Source organism: Ricinus communis, chromosome 2, assembly GCF_019578655.1.
Source record: "Ricinus communis isolate WT05 ecotype wild-type chromosome 2, ASM1957865v1, whole genome shotgun sequence".
NCBI lineage: Eukaryota > Viridiplantae > Streptophyta > Magnoliopsida > Malpighiales > Euphorbiaceae > Ricinus > Ricinus communis.
The window spans coordinates 4,873,895-4,896,327 of NC_063257.1; the positions used below are offsets into that span (position 1 = coordinate 4,873,895).

The 22,433-nt window shown below is 35.4% G+C and overlaps 1 protein-coding gene across 1 annotated transcript; it reads left to right on the forward strand.

The window, feature by feature from the left end:
* The first annotated feature begins 9,000 nt into the window (after nt 1-9,000).
* On the forward strand, nt 9,001-21,845 carry LOC8280344 (alpha-glucan water dikinase 2). Its single transcript, XM_015724288.3, is given in 32 exon segments — nt 9,001-9,348; nt 9,452-9,561; nt 9,647-9,722; nt 9,824-9,915; nt 9,996-10,149; nt 10,265-10,582; nt 11,048-11,158; nt 11,291-11,389; nt 11,521-11,634; nt 11,636-11,653; nt 12,123-12,211; nt 12,414-12,548; nt 13,665-13,827; nt 13,913-14,002; nt 14,393-14,578; nt 15,128-15,190; nt 15,294-15,362; nt 15,512-15,571; nt 15,643-15,795; nt 15,929-16,012; nt 16,221-16,397; nt 16,491-16,597; nt 16,756-16,969; nt 17,119-17,222; nt 17,299-17,428; nt 17,846-17,971; nt 18,410-18,520; nt 19,027-19,125; nt 19,367-19,540; nt 19,616-19,708; nt 19,902-20,017; nt 20,524-21,845. Coding segments are annotated over 32 exon segments (3,903 nt in total). The 5' UTR covers nt 9,001-9,285; the 3' UTR covers nt 20,729-21,845.
* The last annotated feature ends 588 nt before the right edge of the window (nt 21,846-22,433 follow it).

A 22,433-nucleotide genomic window follows, 5' to 3' on the forward strand; every position in this document is an offset into this window, starting at 1 on the left:
ATTGATTCCAGAGCCACTAATCACATGACATGGGATCCAATGAAATTGCAAAATTTTGCTCCCGTTGCAGATTTCCAACATGTGACGGTCGCTAATGGAAACAAAGCCAACATTCACGGCTAGGGGCACTACTCAATTATTTAATAAAAATATAAAGAATGTTTTGTTATTATCCAAATTTAAGTCAAATTTATTGTTTGTTGGTAAAATAACTCATGATTTAAACTATAATGTTATACTCTCACCGTCTTCAGTACAATTTCAAGATCGAATTACAAGGAAGACGATTGGTGAAGGATGATTAGAAAACGGGTTGTATTACCTTAAGGATTCCACCAGTCAATGCCTTGCGTCAACAAGCCCGGTCAATCAAGGCATGTTGATGCATTGGCAGTTTGGGCATCTCTCTAATCCAGTCTTAAATAAACTGTTTTATTACAAATTAAATTCCAGCTATTGTGATGTTTGCAAATTTTCCAAACATACTCGATTACCATTTTTCTTATCTTCTACTATTTCTGAAAAAACATTTGAAACTAATTCACTCTGATGTTTGGAGACCTGCCCCCGTTGAGTCATATAATCATTTTAGATATTTTGTTACATTTATTGATGACTACTCTCGCACTACTTAGGTTTATTTATTCAAGAATTTCTTAACTTTGTAAAAAATCAATATGCTGCGAATATCAAAATCTTTCGATCTGACAATGGCACTGAATACATAAACAAATATTTTTCCAAAGTTTTTAAAAAGTAAAAAACTATGCATCAAACTACATGCATTAACACTCCTCAACAAAATGGGGTCTCAAAAAGAAACAACAAGCATCTTCTCGAAGTTACTAGAATCCTTCTCTTTCAAAATAACGTCCCAAATACCTATTGGTCGGATGCCATTTTAACTGTCACGTATCTCATTAATAGGTTACCAAATATCACATTAAAAAATCTAAGTCCATTAGAAATTCTCATAGGATGGAAAATAGAATTACATACGAGTCTTTGGCTGCACCTGTTACGTTCACATCAAACGGCACCACAAGTTTTGATAAAGTTCAGTTAAAACGCTATTTTTATGGTACTCTTCAGAAAAAAAAAAGGGGTATAAATATTACGATCCTACTACTCACAAAACTTATATATCTACGGATGTCTCATTTGTAGAAAATGAACCCTACTACAAGGATTGTCCACAAAACCCTCAGATAAACACTCATGGGCCACACACTTTACTATTTCCCCGCATAACTTTGCTTTTCCTGACAGTAGTAGTCAAGAACAGGTTGTTTATTCAGAGGGGGAGCCGAATACAAACTCAAGGCCAATTCCTTCAAGGGGAGAAAATAAAGCAATCGAGTCAGGAGAAGAATCAACTCAAGAAGAAATTATCTTGAAAAGATCTACTCGACAGACACGGCCTCCTATAAAATTAAGGGACTATATGTCCTATAAGGTCTCGTATCTAATCCAATACTTCATCACTTATGATACGATCTCGAGCCAATACCGGACATACCTAGTAATATCATGACACACACTGAACCTACATCTTTTTATGAAGCCAACACCAACTCAAAATGGTGCAAGGCCATGAGAGAAGAACTTCAAGCCTTAGAAAAAAATAACACATGGGATATTGTCCCGCTACCACTAAACAAAAAACCCGTAGGATGCAAATTAGTATATAAAATAAAATATAACTGTGATGGAATAGTTGAAAGATACAAGGCTAGGCTAGTAGCCAAAGGATTCACCCAAACCTATGGAGTCGATTACCAAGAAACCTTTACTCCTGTAGCAAAAATGAACACTGTCCGGGTTTTGCTATTTGTAGCTACCAACCTGGGATGAAATCTATTTCAAATGGACATCAAAAATGCCTTTCTTCAAGGTAACTTGGAAGAGGAAGTTTACATGACTCTTCCCCTATGCCACAAATCCACATCAGACTCTTCTCTGGTATGTAAACTAAAAAAGGCAATCTATAGATTGAAATAATCTCCAAGAGCATGGTATGTCAAACTAAGCCTTTTCCTCTTAAATATTGATTTCAATAAATGCACTTCAGATTCCTCTATGTTTGTTAAGGATACTCATACATATACTATTATTGTTTTTGTGTATGTTGACGATATCATAATAATAGGTAATGACAACAAAGAAATTGAAAAAGTCAAACAAAGTCTAAAAAGGAAATTTAACATCAAAGACCTAAGACAATTATCATACTTTCTTGGAATAGAAATGGCCAAGTCAAACAAAGGGTTGTTCCTATCCCAAAGAAAGTATGTACTTGACCTGCTAAAAGAGACTGGGAAACTAGGAGCTAAACCAACTAACACTCCAATGGAAACTAATGTTAAACTTTGTTTGGAAGATGGTAAACCATTAACTGACATAGGGCAATATCAATGCTTAGTAGGTTAATTGATCTATCTAACTGTTACCAGGTCTGATATTGCATATGCAGTAAGTATGGTAAGCCAATTCATGCACGCTCCCCGTACCAGTCATCTGGAAGCCATTGATAGGATACTTAGGTATCTCAAGGGCACTCCAGGTCAAGGAATCTGGATGAAGAAAAATAATACTAACACTATAGTTGGTTTCTCTGATGCAGATTGAGCAGGAAGCTGTGACAGGAAATCAACTACAGGTTTTTGCACCTTTATAAGAGGAAACTTGGTAACATGGAAAAGCAAGAAACAAAGTGTGGTTGTAAGATCAAGTGCAAAGGCTGAGTATTGAGCCATGACATCTACGGCCAATGAACTCATTTGGATCAAACAAGTACTTCAAGACATGAATTTCGAATACAATGGATCCATGAAAATGTACTATGAAGCTGCTCGACATATTGCATTAAACCTAGTATTTCACGAACGAACCAAACACATCGAAGTTGATTGTCACTTCATCAGAAAAAAATACAAAACCAGATAAATCGAAACACCAGTTGTGAGAAGTCATGAAGAGCTGGCAAACATATTTACAAAAGCTCTCAACAAGACAAACAATCAAACTATTCTCAACAAGCTGAGTTCTGTCAACCTATACGAATCCAACTTGAGGGGCAATGTTAAAAGATAAAGAAGGCGCAAAAGGAAGTCTTAGAAACTGTACAAGCAGAAAGCTTGTACAGGTTTTTTCCTTATAGACTTCCAGGAAAAGGAGCAACCTTTTCTCCCTAAGGAGAAAGGTCACTTCTATAGTATAGATCTTAGACAACCGTTGCATGCTGTGAAGATAAGCAACATTTCTACAATCTGTAATATTCAGAATTCGTATATATAAAAACATATTCATCACAGATTACTCAATTTCAACATGAATCAAGTTAAATTTTGATGGAGGGTCATGTGGCTCTTGTGCAGTTGATGGTGTGGATTGCTGGATTTTCTCGAAGTATTGGTGATTGCTCTGTTTTCAAGTATGAGCTTTGGGGCTTATTTTCTGGTTTTAAATCTTGCTTGGTCTTTGGGTTTTAGGTGAGTTTGTGTGGAGTTGGACTCTAAAGCTATCACGGATAGTTTGTCGCAAGAGATTGGTGATGATCCTTCTTGTTGCATTCTTATTTTGGCGATCTGTAAACTTATAAGCAGACCTTGGCAGATTAGGCTTCGTCATGTATTTCGCGAAGCTAACCAGTGTGTTGATTGGTTGGCTGGCCAAGCTTATGGGAAGGCTGTTGGTATCGAATCGCTTTATTTGTTAGATATTTTTCAGTAGTTAAGGCCTAGTCTACTTTTCAGTTGTTGAGTCCTAGTCTACAGTGTTTTTGCAGAATGGTATTATGCTTTCCAAAGCATTTTAGGAATCGGGCCGATTTTCGACTTTCTTTGTTATTTGCTTGTTAGTCTACTGCCAATTTAAAACATGCTTTCTTTATTAAATCAAACAAGTTGAATTCCTTCCAACTTCTATCTCTTTTACTTTATCTGTTGTCATTTATCTGTTGTTCATAACAGTGGTATCAGAGCCAGGGCTGAAGAAGAAGATGGCCTCTGATAATTTTGTACAACCAGCGATTCCTCGCTTCGATGGTCACTATAATCATTGGAGCATGTTGATGGAAAATTTTCTCAGATCCAAGGAGTACTGGCAGGTGGTTTCTACGGGAATACCGGATTTGGCTGAGGGCATAGCAGCAACGGATGCACAGAAGACAGAGTTTGAAGCTTTAAAATTGAAGGACCTCAAGGCAAAGAACTATCTTTTTCAAGCGATTGATCGCTCTATCTTGGAGACTATCCTTTGCAAAGACACAGCAAAGGAAATTTGGGACTCAATGAAGAAGAAATTCCAAGGATCAACCAGAGCAAAGAGGCAGCAACTTCAAGCACTTCGTACGGAGTTCGAAACTTATCGGATGAAATCTGGAGAGTCTGTTTCTGATTTCTTCTCGAGAATGATGGCCATTGTTGGAAAGATGAGAACTTTTGGGGAGAAAATAGAGGATGTGGTTGTAGTGGAAAAAATTCTTCGATCACTAACACCTCGATTTAATTATATGGTTTGTGCAATCGAAGAATAAAAAAATGTTGATCTTTTATCAATTGATGAATTGCAGGGCTCATTACTGGTTCAGAAAAGAAAATTGTAGCAGCAAGACAGTGCAGAGTTAGCACTGCAAGTCTCATCAGATCATTCGAATAAAGAAGATAGAGGACTTGGATCAAACAATAACAATAGAGGTCGAGGCAGAGGGTATGGCAGAGGTCGAGGCAGAGGCAATTACAGCTATCAACAGAACCAATCTCATGAAAGAGGAAGAGGACGGGGTGGTTATCATTCAAAGTCAGTGGACAAGATGAATGTGGAATGCTATCAGTGTCACAAGTATGGTCATTATCAATCAGAATGTCGATCGAATCTATCAAATGTCCATGGTAAAACGTCTAATTTTGCAGAAAATGAGGGAGAGCAGGATGGAGAAATCTCATTGTTGATGGTTTGTCATGAAAGTAAGTTGAGCAACAAGAACTTGTGGTATTTAGACACCGGGTGCAGCAATCATATGAGTGGAGACAAGTCAGTGTTTTCCACTCTTGATGAATCTTTTAGAGATAATGTGAAGTTTGGAAACAATTCTACAGTTTTTGTAATGGGAAAGGGACAGGTAACTTTACTAACAAAAAGGAATGTTACTCAAACAATGTCTAATGTTCTCTTTGTTCCAGATTTAAAGACCAATTTGTTAAGTATCGGTCAGCTGCAAGAGAAAGGCTATGAGATCATAATTAAAGGTGGTGTGTGCAGAACTCTCGATGACAGATTGGGATTGATCGCCCAAGTTGCAATGACAGCAAATCGAATGTTTCCCCTCTACCTCAATCATTCTTCTCAATCATGTTATGCAGCTAGTCTAGTTGATCAAGTGCAATTGTGGCATTTTTGTTATGGTCATCTCAGCCTTAGAGGTTTATAGACACTTCAACAGAAAAATATGGTGGTTGGTCTTCCTCATCTCTCTAGTCCTAAATATGTTTGTGAGGAGTGTGTTCTCAGTAAGCAACATCGAGAACCATTTCCAAAAGGAAAATCCGAGAGAGCAAGAAAACCATTGGAGATTGTACACTTTGATATTTGCGGGCCAATTAATCCCACTTCTAATGGAGGTAAACGGTACCTAATCACCTTCATTGATGACTTGAGCAGGAAAACGTGGGTTTACTTCTTGCAGGAAAAATCTGAAGCTTTGACAGCTTTTAAAAGCTATAAAGCAATGGTTGAGAAAGAAACAGGATGGTCAATTCAAGTGCTGCGAACCGATCGTGGACGGGAATATAACTCGCATGAATTCAAAAATTTCTGTGAGGAGCAAGGCATTACAAGGCAACTGACAACAGCCTATACACCGCAGCAGAATGGTGTATCCAAAAGAAAGAATCAAACCATCTTTAACATGGTGAGAAGTCTATTGCAAGGCAGCAAAATTCCGAAGACGTTCTGGCCAGAAGCAGTCAACTGGAGCATTCATATTCTGAATAGGAGTCCAGCTTTTGCCGTTCAAAATATGACTCCATAAGAGGCATGGAGCGGAAGGAAACCTGATGTCAGCCATTTCAAAAAATTTGGGTGTATTGCTTACGCCCATGTTTCGGATCAGAAGCGAAAGAAGTTGGATGATAAAGGAGGGAGATGCATCTTTCTTGGAGTTAGTGATTGTACCAAAGCTTTCAAATTATATAATCCTAATACTAAGAACATTATCGTCAGCCGTGATGTAGTTTTTGATGAGGAAAATTTCTGGCAATGGGATAAAGTTGAAGCTCAACGGAGTATTGATGCAGACTTTGATGAAAAAAATTTAGAGATGCTAGCTGAGGATAATTCACAGTCACTTGATGAAGAAGCAGTAGTTCAAAATATGCCAGAAGTCGCAACGTCGGAAGCTACAGCAGAGTCAACATCCTCACAAATAAGAAGAAGACCTGCATGGATGAAGGATTATGAAGTACCTGGGATCAATCAATCTGAAAACCCATTTACATATTTTGCTCTTTTTGCAGATTGTGATCCTGTAGCTTTTGAAGAGGCAGCTAAACAATCAAAGTGGAGGAAAGCAATGGATGAAGAAATTGCTGCCATTGAAAGAAACAGCACTTGGGAGTTGATTGATCTTCTAAATGGTCAAAAGACAATCGATGTGAAGTGGGTGTATAAGATAAAATTCAAAGAAAATGGCGAAGTTAACAAATGCAAAGCACGCTTGGTGGTGAAAGGATACAACCAGGAGTTCGGCATCGATTATAAGGAGGTTTTCGCTCCAGTTGCTAGGCATGATACAATCAGAATGGTGATAGCACTGGCTGCACAAAATTCTTGGCCGATTTTTCAATTAGATGTCAAGTCAGCCTTCTTGCATGGAGATTTGAATGAGAAGGTATTTGTTAAACAACCTCCTGGTTATATTAAATTTGGACAAGAGCATAAAGTTTACAAGTTAAAAAAGGCTTTATACGGACTTAAGCAAGCCCCACGAGCTTGGTATAGTTGTATAGAAGCTTACTTTCTCAAAGAAGGTTTTCAGAAATGTCCTTATGAATATACCTTGTTTGTGAAAGTTGAAAATAATGGAAAATTGTTGCTGGTCTGTCTGTATGTCGATGATTTGCTATTTATAGGAAATTATCAGACTATGTTTGATGAATTTAAAAAATCAATGATGGCTGAGTTTGATATGTTTGATCTTGGAAGAATGCATTATTTTTTGGGTATAGAGGTTATTCAATCAGATGCAGGTATTTTTATCTCTCAAAAGAAGTATGTGCGTGAGATTCTTAGAAGGTTTCAGATGGAGAATTGCAATCTGGTTTGCACACCAGCAGAGACAAGTTTGAAGTTAGTAAGAGATGAGAATGGAAGAAAGGTTGACAGCACTTTGTACAAGCAAATTGTAGGAAGCTTGATGTATCTCACTATAACCAGGCCAAACATAATGTATGTTGTAAGTCTCATTTGTAGATATATGGAGAATCTAAAGGAAATGCATCTTCAAGCAGCAAAAAGAATTTTTAGGTACTTGCAAGGCACAAGTGACTATGGAATTCTGTACAAGAAGGGAGAAAAGTCGGATTTGATTGGCTTTACCGATAGCGACTATGCTGGTGACCAGGATGATAGAAAGAGTACATCTGGTTATGTTTTTAAGTTGGGGTCAGGAGTTATTTCATGGTCATCTCGAAAGCAACCAATTGTCACTTTGTCAACAACAGAAGCATAACTCGTTGTTGCATCAGCTTGTGTCTGTCAAGCCATATGGCTAAGAAAGCTTCTTGAGGCAGTTCATTTCAAGCAAACAGGATCAACTCTCATCTACTGTGACAATAGTTCGACCATTAAGCTGTCAAAAAATCTTGTTTTACATGGGAGAAGCAAACATATTGATGTTCGTTATCACTTCTTGAGAGATCGCGCAAGTAATGAAGAAATTGATCTAGTCTATTGCAAGAGTGAGGATCAAATTGCAGACATATTCACAAAGGGTCTCAAAGTTGCAGCATTCCAGAAGTTTAGGCAGATGCTTGGAGTTGGAAACGCAGGAAGTTTTTATGTTTAAACTGATATCAGACACTAATATCAGTTTAAGGGAGGGTTTATTAGATATTTTTCAGTAGTTAAGTCCTAGTCTACTTTTCAGTTGTTGAGTCCTAGTCTACAACAGTCTTTTTTGCAGCAGTAGTGACAGCTTGTAGCTGTTATGCTTTCCAACATTTTAGGAATCAGTTCCATATTTTCAGTTTTTTTTTTTGTTATTTGCTTGTTAGTCTACTTCCTATTTAAAACAGACTTTCTTTATTAAATCAAACAAGTTGAATTCCTTCTTTATCTCTTTTACTTTATCTGCTGTCATTTATTTGTTGTTCATAACATTATTAAATGCCTGTTGGTCTCGAGCTTTTGCTGTTTAGTGATGCTGTTGGCATCAGTTTTCTTGGTGCTTAGGTTTTTGCTTCGGCCTTTTGCCTAGTTTTGTTCTTACCAGTCCAGAAAAAAACAAAGAATAAGTAACTTGTTGGAAGGAAGGAAGGAAGGAATTTAAACAATTATATGAATACTAAATTTCTCTTAAACATTCTTTCTTTACGAATACACAGAATATGCAATTAAGGAAGAAAAGAAAAGAAAAGGATTCTGATACAGTGTTTAAAGCGTAAACTAAACGCGCCGTCTAGCTTCAGACTGCTTAAATTAAACTGCTGCGTTTAATTCCCGCGTCACTCCTCTATAAAATCAGGCCGTTTCGTATCAACTTCAAAGCGCGCGTAATTTTTAAGCCGTTAATTGTTTGAGTTTTAATCGTCTGAGGATGACTTTAGAATTCATTCTTTGTGTGAGTGCAAATGAGAACCGAAATTTGAAATCATGGCTTTTATTAATATTCCCTTTACTTTGTTCTCTCAAAAATGTACCATTGACGAATTAGAATCCAATTCTAAAATGTGGCCGAAGTTCCCTTTGCCAGTGACGTTTAGGCAGATCATAGTAAGAAAATGAAAACCCTAATTCTAACTCTGTATTTAAAATCTTTCTTGTCTTTGGCCCTTTGTTATCAAGGAATTGTAAATTGACAGTTAATGAAACTAATTAGTGGCTCATTTTAGCAAGATTTTTAGACTGTAAAACTCTTAAAGAAAAGAAAGGAAAGAAGGTCGAAGAAACGATTTTTGATGTGAACTTAACTTATGTGGTACATGTTCAAATAGTATTTCCATATTTAATTTGCGGTTTTTTTATATCTTTTATACTTTTGATGTATAAGCACAAGCAGCTGTTGTTATGGCATCCTCCAAGACTCCTCGGGTTAAACATTTCCAGCTCGTGGATGGGATGCAATTTCAGGTAGCTGCAACATTCTATCAGTCACGCTGAAGTTTATGATTGTTTGTTCAATAAAGTGTTCATTTTTCTCTTCTTCTTTTTTTGATTTGGGGGATTTCCACAGATAAATGTGTCAGGTTCTTTGAAAGGTCGCAATGTGAGAATTGAACTTCAGCTCAAGAACTGTACAAGGACTTGGATTCTTCACTGGGGATGTGTTTTTCATGGAAACCCGTAAAGCCATAACTTCAGAACTCTTTTATTGTCTTTGAATTGCTTTCTCGAGCACTCAATTCCTGATATTTATTTTCCTCTACAGCAATTGGTTTATCCCTACCGGTCAATCTTCAGGAACATCTTATAAGCAAGGTGCATTAGAGACACCATTTACAAAGGTCTATCTTCATTATGCTGTTTACTTCTTTTTAGCTCATTTGTATACTTGACAACATCACGTACTTGACCTCTAGTTAACTTTCCTTTTTTTGAGTGGCAGAGTGGAGAATTTTATGTAGTTAATATTGAGTTGCGGGATCCTACTCTTCATGCTATAGAATTTGTTCTCAAAGATGGCGGCTCCAATAGATGGTTGGTTGTTTCCTTCAGCTTTTACTTTTTGCTACATATGGTTTCTGAAGTGTTTCTGCATTCTGGTGAATCTTTCGCAGGATGAGATTGAACAATGGTAATTTCCGAGTTGATCTACCTGATCATGATGAAAATACTATCCATCCACCTGTACCGAAGGATCTGATACAACACAAGGCATATCTAATCTGGGAAAGCAAAGGCAGACCAGTGAGGACTCCAGAACAACAAAAGGTGCTTCTTTTTACTATGCATATTCGTATCACATACTGGCATTTCTTTGTTATTATCATTATTTTCCTTTTCTATGCATCATTTTCGCTATTTCTTATGGTTTGTATTTTTGCAGCAAGATTATGATGATGCTGTGAGAGAGCTCCAAAATCAGCTGATTAGAGGAACTTCGTTGAATGACGTACAGAGTAGTTGCATATCTGCAAGTACCAATACCAAAGCACTCGCTGATAGTAGGGAGCAATCTAGTTGTGTACATTCCTCATACTGTAGAAGACATGATGTGGACCACTGGTTGCATAAGCATTCTGTGGGCCATGAAAGAAGCACCAATATGCCATTTTCGGCTTTTATGGATCTTGTAGAGAGAACTACTGGAGGAGATAAAATAGTTACAGGGCAAAATCATCACGTCAGTAACTATGAGATAGTGGTTAGTATCCTTTGAATGAGTGATTTTGCATTATTTTGAGAGAGGAGAATGCTTGTGCTAAGGATTCATTTCCATTGAACATGTCTAACTATTTGATACATGCAAGAGAAGCATGGTTCATAAGATGGCGTGATCATATTTTGGATTTACGTTGTCATGAAGTTCACATTTAAATAATATATTTTTATCGTGAAAGGGAATTCATCACTATTGGTGCATAATGTATGCTCAAACACCAACTTCTTGAAAATGATATGGATTATTGTACATGCTTCCTAGTAACAGATGTATTTCAGCTCCATTTACTAATTGGATGAAATTACTCCCTTATCGTATATATCCCAGTGCTACCCCCTCATATTTGATGTACCATAGACATGTATATCAATTTTTTCATTTCCAACACCTTCAATAAAGAACAGTACTTTCAGCCTTTGAATTTTCCCGAGTCCTTGTTGTCCACAGGTCCTCAATAAGGTCATTAAGGGTGACAATCACACATTGGTAGCTGTGAACTCGAAAGGCACTATTGTTCTTCATTGGGGTGTGTCAAAGTTATCACCAGGGGAATGGTTGGTGAGTTTCTTGCTTCTTTACATTTTAGATCTCGTAATAAAAACTGAAAGTCATTGTAATCATATTTACCTTGCCCTTCTCCAATATATGAATGTCACTTCACCTCATGTCAGTTTTCCTTGTTGTTCATAGGCTCCGCCATCAGACATATTGCCTGAAAGATCAACGCTGCTTGCTTATGCATGTCAAACTTATTTCACAGAAATATCAACAGGGAAAGGATCATTTCAGGTAGTTATCAGAACCAAGGTTTCTTGATTGATATGCGCTTCTTTCTCTTCAATAATCTCATTCCGAGTAACGTCCTCAAACTTAATTCTTTGAACTAACTCCTACCAATGCTCCCACAAAAAAAAAAAAAGCTTGTAGATATCAATTTGCAGCAAAGAAGTTTTTTGGGTGTCCAATTTGTGATCTGGACAGGTGGATCTTGGATAAAAGATAATGGGGCAAATTTTGTTGTTCTCCTCAAGTCAAAACAATCCAAGTGATAAGGTATTGCTCATTCATTGATCTGCAATTAACAGGACATATACTTCTCAGTTAAATCCATACAGCTGCATAGGAGAGAAGGGAAAATTAAAAAATAAAAGTGAGAAGGTATGCATCCTTGTGACAAGAAAAATTTGTAGATCCTCATGGCATGATACCATCACTTGGCACTAAACCTTATTATCAATTGCTAAGTTTCTATCAATTGTATTATTAAGCAGTAAAGTTTTCTTTCAGACATCAAGAGTATGAAATTGAGGGCAATGACCAACTACTGAAATTCACTGAAAATAGTAATCAATAAAATGGAAAAAAGGTTCCACTTAGAAATAAGTCTTTATTAACTTACTTTATTTTTGTTAATAGCGATGGTGATCTAATGAAATATCATGTCATCGGCAGTCTTTTTATGTGTGCGTGTTTGTGCAGGGTGTGAGGTTCTTGATAAAACATCGATTCATTTTATGTGCAGGTTGATGGGGATGGAAAGCAAATTGTCAAATGGTTACTTGATGAAATATATCGCAGAGAAATTGAGGCTGAAAGGTCATTGATGCTCAGGTTAGGTTAAGATATGACGCCAGGAATGTGTTAATGCATTGAATAAACTGTATTCACAGGAGTAAACTAGCATTAAATCCTAAAGAATTTTCTTTGCTACTTGAATATATGTCACTGAAACAGAGTAATAAGAAAATGTCAACTTAGCATGGCAAAGCAAGTAAACCATTTGCTATGCTTCTTTATGTGTTTGTGCACACAGGTTCAATATTGCAACGGAATTGATGGAGCGTTGTAAATTTGAAGGGGAATCAGGCCTTATAGGCATATTGGTGTGGTTGAGGTTCATGGCATGTAGGCATCTCATGTGGAACAAAAACTACAATGTGAAACCTCGGTAAACTTTTACCCTTAGATCTGATGAATTGACAGATCTTGCCTCCTGGTATTAGGTCTCTTCTATGATTTCTGATGCATTCTTCTTCACGTGCTTGTCTGGAAAATAACAATAACACACTAACAAAAGAAGAAGATGACAAATGAGAAGTAAAAGCTCTAACCAAAGTTTCAGGAACCTGGCATAATTGGATCTTCATCTTTTCTTTACATGTATTTCTATCCATAGTTCCAGTTTGAGATTTTGTTTCTATTATTTTGTGGGCCAAGTCTATCATGTTATACCCTTTCCATCAGTTCATTGCAGTTGAAATTCCTTTTAGGAGTATTATATTAGGCAGAAGAAAGTACACTTCAGATCAGCCACCATATAATTCATTATGGCATTAAGAATCCACATCAGTAAATCTCTGTTACATCTATAATCTGTGCTATATTATTGGAGTAGATTTCTGTAGCCAATAATTGGGGAATAGATCCTTTACCCAAATAACTGCAGATTTGTGGGATTTGTGTCCTCGTCTAGCTGCTGCAGTATTCTATGCAGTGTGTCCTCGTCTAGCTGCTGCAGTATTCTATGCAGGACATTTGCAGTATTTCGTCCTTCGTCAAAAGTTCACATTGAAACTTATTTTACTGTTGTGTTGGTGGTGAAGTAGGAATTAGCTGCAGATGATAATCTTGTTTGATTGTTACGGGTGGTTTAACAAAACATATTTCAATTAGAAAAACTGTTCTTTTCCAGAAACACTTCCTCTTTGTGGTATTCCTCACTTCGCCTGTTTTTGGCCCAAAGATGAAACTCTTAATGATAGTTGGTTATATCCACCGGGTTTTGCAATAATAAATGTACACTGCCATCACTATATGCAGCATGAATATGCTCATGTTTGGACATGGGTTTATGAAAATATTGTCACTGACTGGATAAATTCTTGTCTGCATCTGCTGGCATTTGCATTATTTTTATTTCCTGCACTCAGATTTTGAATATGTGCTAAGGATAGATTTTAGTGATATACTTGTTTCTGAAGACATGAAGCGGAGAGTTGATTTATGTGGTCACGGTGCTTTATGTCATAGTATTTTACTTGTTAAAATTACCTTGTCTAAACAGTGAAATCAGTGAAGCTCAGGATAAGTTCACCAATTTACTTCAAAAGATATACTTGAGCCAGCCAAACAATAGAGAAATTATGAGACTAATAATGCTATGTGTTGGACGTGGAGGTCAGGGTGATGTTGGGCAGAGAATCCGCGATGAAATACTTGTGATTCAGGTATTTTTACTCTATTCGTTGCAGAGGTTTCTTGTCTTGTATTAGCATTTAAAAAACAATTACCACCTTGTTTCTCCATCTACAGAGAAATAATGATTGCAAGACTGGCATGATGGAGGAGTGGCATCAAAAGTTGCACAATAACAGTAGCCCAGATGATGTGATAATTTGTGAGGTATAATGATATATGAATACAAGAGTGATCACCATTCTACCAGATTGGCATGAATTCAGTGAAGAGGTTGAGTAATCGCCCAGATGGTGTATTGATGTATAACTTTTATATATTTCGCCTCTAGCATATTAGGTTACATTTAGTTCTGAATATAGATATAGCTAGATCATTATTGAAAAGCTTCTTGCCCTTGTGTTTTGCAAAGTCAATAGCATACTAACATTAAGATTAGACTCCATTCTGATATCAACCAATCCATTCCAACATTAGGTCAAATTTTGGTGATTGGTGAATATTCCAAATGAATATCTGAAAAGCTTGTTCATTGGTTTAATATTCTAAAGTTCATCCTTCAATTTTGAACTTTCATTTCTTTTTCCATTTTATTAGGCACTTTTAAATTATATAAGATGTGGCTTTAGAGCTGATGCTTATTGGCAAACACTAAATGCAAATGGTCTGACAAAAGAAATGCTTGCAAGTTATGACCGTCCAATTGTGTCGGAGCCTCATTTCAATACTGCTGCTAAAGAAGGTCTCACACGTGACCTCACATTGTACTTGAGGACATTAAAGGTATCCTGTGGAGTATTTCTCTTCCGTCGCCTATTTTTCTAGTCATTGTTATGATTTTTTTTGTCTTAATACTACTTCTTTTTCCTGTAAAGTATATGTGTTAATAGTTTGCTGAAAAATAAAAATTTGAGAATAAGGAGGGAATCGTTGATTTATTTTATGTTAGTCATAACCTTCACGAATGCACTTTTATAAGTTGGCAAAGCTTTATGCAATTTACATATCAGTTTTTGCTTCTATTATCTAGCTTAGTCCGTAAACTTAGAAGCTTATATATTGGAATAATATCTTCGGAATGACCTAACTAGAAAATGATTATAAAGCTCAACATCATGTTTTTGCACAACTAAATTATCTAGATACAAATCCAATAAATTTTTGGTCCAACATTTTCTTCATCACAGACATAGTTGCCAGTATTTTGTGTTTGTTATTCATTATGCTAGCATGCTATGGACTTTGTCTTATTTTTTTCAACGTGATCAATGTATACATTATGTATCAGAATGCCTCTTAATGAGTCTCACTACTTGTATCAAAATGCCTTAGGCTGTTCATTCAGGTGCTGACCTTGAATCTGCCATTGAAACTTGTTTGGGTCCTTCTTCTAAGGTAAGGTCTTTTTATATTTAAAGAACTTCCCAGATTTCCTGCCTTATTTTTTTTTATTCTTCTACTTCTATCTTGAAATTTGCTTTTTCTACCTATGTTTCAGGGTGACAATTTCACAAGTTCAGGCAGAGTTACTTCTGTTGGTGTCGGTGAGTTGTCACTAAAATTGAGGGTAAGTGTCACTTATTTTCCTTCAAGATCACTTATGTATAGAAGATCTTTATTTTCATGACTTTTGGTTTCTGACTACACGGGCCTATGTATATCTATATTTTGTAGTTCCTGTGATATCTGAGTCACATTTGTACTGTCAAATTTTAGGAGAATTTGAGCTTTGTCAGAGCGCACCTAGCTGATTCAAGAATCGGTTCACTATTGGAGGTTATATATTGCAAACAAAGTCGTAGTTTAAGCTTAAAGAAATAATCTTATATGATCTAATTTATTTCCAGAAACTACTGGAATCTCGGATCGAGCTTCGTCTTGTTTTGCTCACGTCTAGTGAAAGAGCAAAAGATTTACTATTCTTTGATGTTGCTTTGGATTCAGCAATTAGAACAATAATGGAAAGCCGACTGAAACATCTCAGCTTTGACCGGCTGCAAGTAGAATTTCCAATTATTTGCCTAAACTTCTTGTTGGATAAACTAGCTTTTAATATTTCATATATATGCAAGAAAAAGGAGTATGTTTGCAGGAAAGAAGATTTCATTTTATATTTGTTGTATTTGTGAATAGGATATCATGTTCTACATCTCCTTGGTACTTGAAAACTTATGCCTCACAACTGTAAACAATGAAGACCTCATTTGTTGTATAAAGGTATGTCTTTCCTTCTGCTTCAGTTCTTTGAAGTTTGAACGTTTTTGTATTTATTTTTCTGAACAATGGTATGGCTAATGGTTCTAATTTCTTGACATGTATAGTTTTTTTAGAAATCAATTTAATATTTTTTTCAAGTTTCTTGTGAATTTCAATGCTTACTGGAGGTCTTTTTTCTCCAAATGTTGGTGTTCCACGGAATCTAAAGGATTGGTACCGCGTTCGTGAATCATATAAAGCAAATGATGTACAGTGGGCATTACAAACAAAGGCTGTTCTTGATCGACTGCAGCTAATACTTGCTGATAGGTCCCTGAATTACCAGAAAAAAATACAGCCTAGTGCACAGTATCTTGGTAAATTGCTTGGTATTGGGAAATCAGTGGTAAGTTAAGCTTGACATGTATTAAGCTTTCTGACTGATAGCTTAAGCTAAATCGTTCTTCTTTCTTTTATGTGTATTTTGTAATGTTGTCAGATTGATATGTTTACTGAAGAGTTGATTAGGGCAGGTTCAGCCACTATTCTGTCCACACTTGTGAATCGCTTTGATCCTGTTCTCAGAAAAGTTGCAAGTTTAGGATGGTAAGAATTTAATTGCACGGTTAGAAGGCTGCTTTTGAAATATCTTCTCAAATCTAAGTTCATTTTCCGCTGTCCTAGCATTTTAACTGCAGTGTTATCTAAGGTGGATTTAGGTTTTCCAATATCTTTTTATGCTGGTTTAAGTTTGTGTTCTGTAGTTGGCAGGTTATCAGCCCAGTGGAAGTGTGTGGTTTTGTGACCTGTGTCAATGAGTTGATTACAATTCAGAACAGAGTTTACAGAAAACCAACTGTTATTATTGCAAATAGAGTAAGTGGGGAAGAGGAAATTCCTGAAGGAGTTGTTGCTGTACTAACACCTGATATGCCAGACATTTTGTCTCATGTCTCTATTAGAGCAAGAAACAGTAAGGTGTGTACCTTTTCAATACTTATTGCGCATCTTAAAATGTCTAACTGCTTGTAAGGACTCCTCATTGTATTTGAGAAGCCAACCAATCCTTAATTCTTTGGCTCAAAAGAATCAGCACTAGACATTTAATTAGATTAGTCATCCAACAGGTATGCTTTGCAACATGTTTTGATCAGAATATTCTCAAGAATCTGAAGCTGAAGGAAGGAAAAGCCATATCAATAAGCCTGAAGTCAATGAATTTGATTATCAGGTGGGCCAGTTTAGTGTATGTTTCACTACTGCATTTTATTCCCCTTGACTTTATAAAGTTTGTGTTCCTTGTTTAGTGACATCAGCGGCTCAAATCTATCACTTAATTCCTCTATTTGCACCTCTATTGCTCGACCTGTAACCTTTAAAAGGAAGACTTTCTATGGGAAATATGCTATTTCAGTTGAAGAGTTCACTGCTGAGATGGTATGCACACAGTGATAACTTAATATTAGGGTCTGTTCTTTTATTGCTTATTTACTGACTCACAGACTCGGCGAGTTTGTAGAGAAGCTAAACCTACTTTATAGTTCCCAAAGCAAGCTTGCTCTCAATTAGATGTCATTTGAAGCTGTAATTCTACTTCATTTTTAACATTGATTAGAGTTTAGCAGATTCATCAGAATTATATACTTTTATTAAAAAAATAAAATTATGCATCCTTTGCACGTCATCAAATGGTTATTTTATTTTGTTATTGCCAACACTTTTAGGAGGCAATACAAAGAAAGAGTGGATTATTTTGTCACTCTTTTGATTATTCGGCTTCTTAAACATCCATCAAGTGACAGATTATTGCACTAAAACCTCAATTGATGTGATTATGGTGACTTTATTCCATAGGTTGGTGCTAAATCTTGCAATATCAAGTTTTTAAGAAAAAAGGTACCATCATGGATTAAGATTCCAATTTCAGTCGCCCTACCATTTGGAACCTTTGAGGCTGTTCTGTCAGAGAATATTAACAAGGTACTGATTGTTTTCCAAGGATACTTTTTTCCCTTCTTTGTGGCCCTTCTAAATTTAATTTTATTGAGTATGTCATATGTGAAGTAACTGTCTGTGATAATGTTTTCCATTTTACACTAGTTTATTTTTCTTACTGGTAAAATGCATGTCTGGTACCCATTTAATAATATGAGAAAGCACAAGAATTTCTTTTATCAAAATAAAATTTTATTGGTACTGTCTGATGTATATATGATTTAGCATGTTGGAGAACTTAGAGTTGGTTCTGTTTTTGTGCAAGTCACTTGTCTATAACACAAAATGTTGCCATCTTTTCTCCAATGATATCAAGTATTTTGCAATTTTAATCTGTGTCGCCTTTTATTTCATTAGATTTTTCAAAGGAGTGAAAGATTCTATGTATTATTAATTGACACATGATACATATATTTTTTTCAGGATTTAGCAAACAAGATTTCGGGTTTTTACAAATCTGTATTAAGCGGTGACTTTACAAAACTTCAAGCAATACAAGGTGCTATTCAACAAATGAGTGCACCTTTATCCTTGGTAATAACTTCTCTTATTGAATGGTCATATATTCATCACGTTATTTTTTGAATGGTGCCATCTTATCAATTTGTAAACTTATTTGTCATATTTGTAATTCAACAAAGCATGCTTAAAAAAATAACTTAACTATACAAGCCATGAGTTAATTTATAAAATGAAATCCTTGTCACTTTTTGCTTCCCATGATATCTGGAAGAACCTGTGCTGGGGCTTTCTTGCTTCCTGGTGCTTTTGATGCCTTCTAAAAGCAATTATCTAAATAATTGCATTTAATAACTCTATTGCTTCTGGTCAGATGATAGACTGCAGTTTCATCCTGTATTAACAGGTTACCACTTACCATCTTCAAGAAACAAGATCACAAAATTTCCCTCATAAACATTATTGCAAATTCTTCCAATGGACAAAATGCATGTGCTCATCCTACATTAGCATGTTATGCAGAAATCTATTTTAATTTTTAATCTTCACTGTGTGTTTGTCATTTGTGAACTTTTGGATAGACCTGTGAACTCAAGAGCAAAATGAGAAGTTCGAGACTACCTTGGCCTGGTGATGAGAGTGAGGAAAGATGGAACCATGCTTGGAAAGCAATAAAAAAGGTATCACCCTCGAGGTTTTTATCCATGGATGATATAATGCATTGATTATATGTTTCATACCCTGATAAAATTTCAAAATCATCTCCAGTGGTTTGTTGCTTCAACACTTTTTGCATCACTATTCTAATACCATGAGACTAAATTTATTGTCACGGTAGTGCCTTTTTCTTTGTTGATATTAGTAAACTTTATACCTATATGCTTCATTTTAGTATCTCAAGGTTTGATCTAGCATTTTCAGGTTTGGGCTTCAAAGTGGAATGAAAGAGTACATGTTAGTTGTAGGAAAGCTAACTTGAACCATGATAATCTACGAATGGCTGTACTTATTCAAGAAGTCATATGTGGTGACTATGCTTTTGTGATTCACACAAAGAATCCCCTGACAGGGGATGCCTCAGAAATATATATTGAGGTAAGACTTTCTTTTCTGCTCTAGATCAGTAAACTGGCATATATTTCATCCCTTTCTGTTTGTGCAAACACACAGATTGTGAAGGGCCTGGGAGAAACTTTGGTGGGTGCATATCCAGGACGAGCTATGAGCTTCATTACTAAAAAGAGCAATATAAATTTTCCCATTGTAAGTCTAGGTTCTTCTCGTACAAGTTGTTTTGGCATATGCTCTGTTTACCTGGATAAATACCATATTAAACCGACTTGACTTTTAGTTCAAAGTGCAAGCTTATAAAATCCTAGGATGCTAAAGCAATTACATTCCACCTCCTGAATTTAGTTCTATTTCATTGATAGCTAAATGCGAATCGGAATTTCAGGTTATTAGTTATCCGAGCAAGAATATAGGGCTATACAGTAAGAAGTCCCTGATATTCAGATCCGACTCAAATGGTGAAGATGTAGAAGCATTTGCAGGAGCTGGGCTTTATGACAGGTCTGTTGCTGGAATTCCATTTGGAATTTTGGATGTTAAGTGCTACCTAAATTTACCTTCTCATGTGCTGTATTCCTGGGCTGAGATGACAAAAAAGATCATGGTCATGGTGGCTTTCTACGGAATTAACGCCAATATTTCATAACTGGGTATATTAGATTGTTAGTTGATCTGTCTACTTATCGAAAGACCATAATTTTGCAAGTACATGAAACTGTTAGGGTTTAATTGCATTTTGCTACTTAACCTAGTTGATGTTCGGAGTTGATGCCTTCTGTAATAAAGAAAATGAGCTTCCACAACTTCTGTGCTAAATTCTTTTCAGTCTTCTTGTACATACTAGTTCCTATATTATCCTGATACATATAGGAATGTTTAGTTCGTAATGCGTTAACCAAATTCATTCATGTGATATTGGGATAGGCTCTCCATCATCAGTTATCAAACACAAACTCTGTGTTCAAATATTGTTTATCCATTATCTGATATTATAATCAATAACGCAGTGTACTCATGGATGAAGAGGAGAGAGTTGTATTAAACTACTCCAGGGATCGCAGGATAGTTGACAAGGCTTTCCAGGTATCTCTCTTCTCAAAAATTGCAGAGGCAGGAAGAGTCATGGAAGGCCTTTATGGCTGTCCACAGGACATTGAAGGGGTAGTAAAAGATGGAGCCATATATATTGTTCAAGCAAGGCCGCAAGTCTAGTACTGCAGGAGACAGGTTATAATCTTTAAATTTAAATGGGAATTATGTACCTTCTTTATAATATAAATTCAGTCAAGATGCTTTCTTAAACAAATTGAAATATATTATCTTAGTAATGATATTCAAAGCTAGTTATTGTTGAAAATATTCTAATCTTACTGTATAAGAAAATAAAATTTACTGCTATCTTTCTAGTGTGTTGTCCTCTTTATTTCTTATACTAGGTTTGGATGTTTTTCTTTAGTAGTTTTCTTGGTGGGTTTGAATAATTTAGATATATATATACATATATATACATAAATCTTATGTTTCACCTATCTTTAGTTGGTCTGAAGTTCTTACCTTAAGTTTGCAAGAAGGAACTCTGAAGGACATGATCTTCAACCCCTTATCTTTCAAAAACAATGCCCTAAAGAAAAATGTAAGTACTTTTTTCAACTTGGAAGTTATAACTTTTTGGATTTACTGAAAAAGAAAGTCAAGCTTTAGTTTCTTTAGTTGATCTCTGTGCTTAGAGTTCTAGTTTATGAGTTGTGATATTAATATAGATATGTAATTTTGAGATTTAAGCATACTGATAATATGTAATTTTTATATTTAGAAATCATAATTTGCTCTACTCATTCCTGAAAATGATTTCATTTCCATGGTATTGAAGACTTTGACAATATCTATTTTGAGTTCAGAAAAAAGAGGACTTTGACAAAAGCCCATATCCAATTCTCCTCCCTTGGAAGACTTTTATCTGTCCTGGCCTTTACTTCCTCTTCTCCATATTGACTGGGTGGGACTTTTCTTGCACACACGATCCATGTGGGGGCCTTTCAGCGGAATAGAAATTATGTAATGATTAATACCCCAGGAAAATAATAATGGATAAAGAAAAGTTTGAAATTTAATGGGGCTTTTGCTTTTATGCATCAAAGAATATTCGACCCTTTTGTCTCCCTTTTTGGTCTTCTTATCGCACACACACACCATTTCCTTCTTTCTGTTGATTTGGCAAATCCCTTGTAATCACTTTCTGCCCTCTCTCTTGCGCCCAAACGGAGCCTGCCACTCTGTGTGGGAAAGGATAAGCAAGGAAGAAGGACAAAAGAAAAAAAAAAAAAAAGAATTTCTGTTTTATTTTTTTTTATTTGGGTCCGGAAAAATTATCAAAATATACAGTTCATTATTTTATATTTAATATTTAATAAACTATATAATTTATTGATAAATTCTTGAGATGCCAATAACGTTTTTCAGTGAATAATTAATAATTTTATTAAAATTTAAAAAATATTTGTAATTATTAATTATAAGAATATCTAAAAAATACTAATTATTTATATATATCAAGATAATTATTTTATTTTATTTTATTTTATTTTACATTGTGTTTAATTGAAATAAATCATTCTATATAATTATTTTTTCAAATTCAAATTTTGTGTGTTTAATCAAAAAGAAAATTTATTTAGAATTATATTCACTATATTTATGAAATCATCACTAAAATAAATTTTAATAAAATATATTAAAATTTTAGTCGATTTCCATATTAGAAAAGCAATATATTTTATAATACAACATCTTTCAATTTTTTTCTCTTATATCTTTTATGTCTGTGATTTTTTCATTATATTATAAATTATTTCAAACAATTAATTTGAAGCCAATCTTGTAGTTTTATGGAATTTTTTAAAATAAAATAGAATTATTA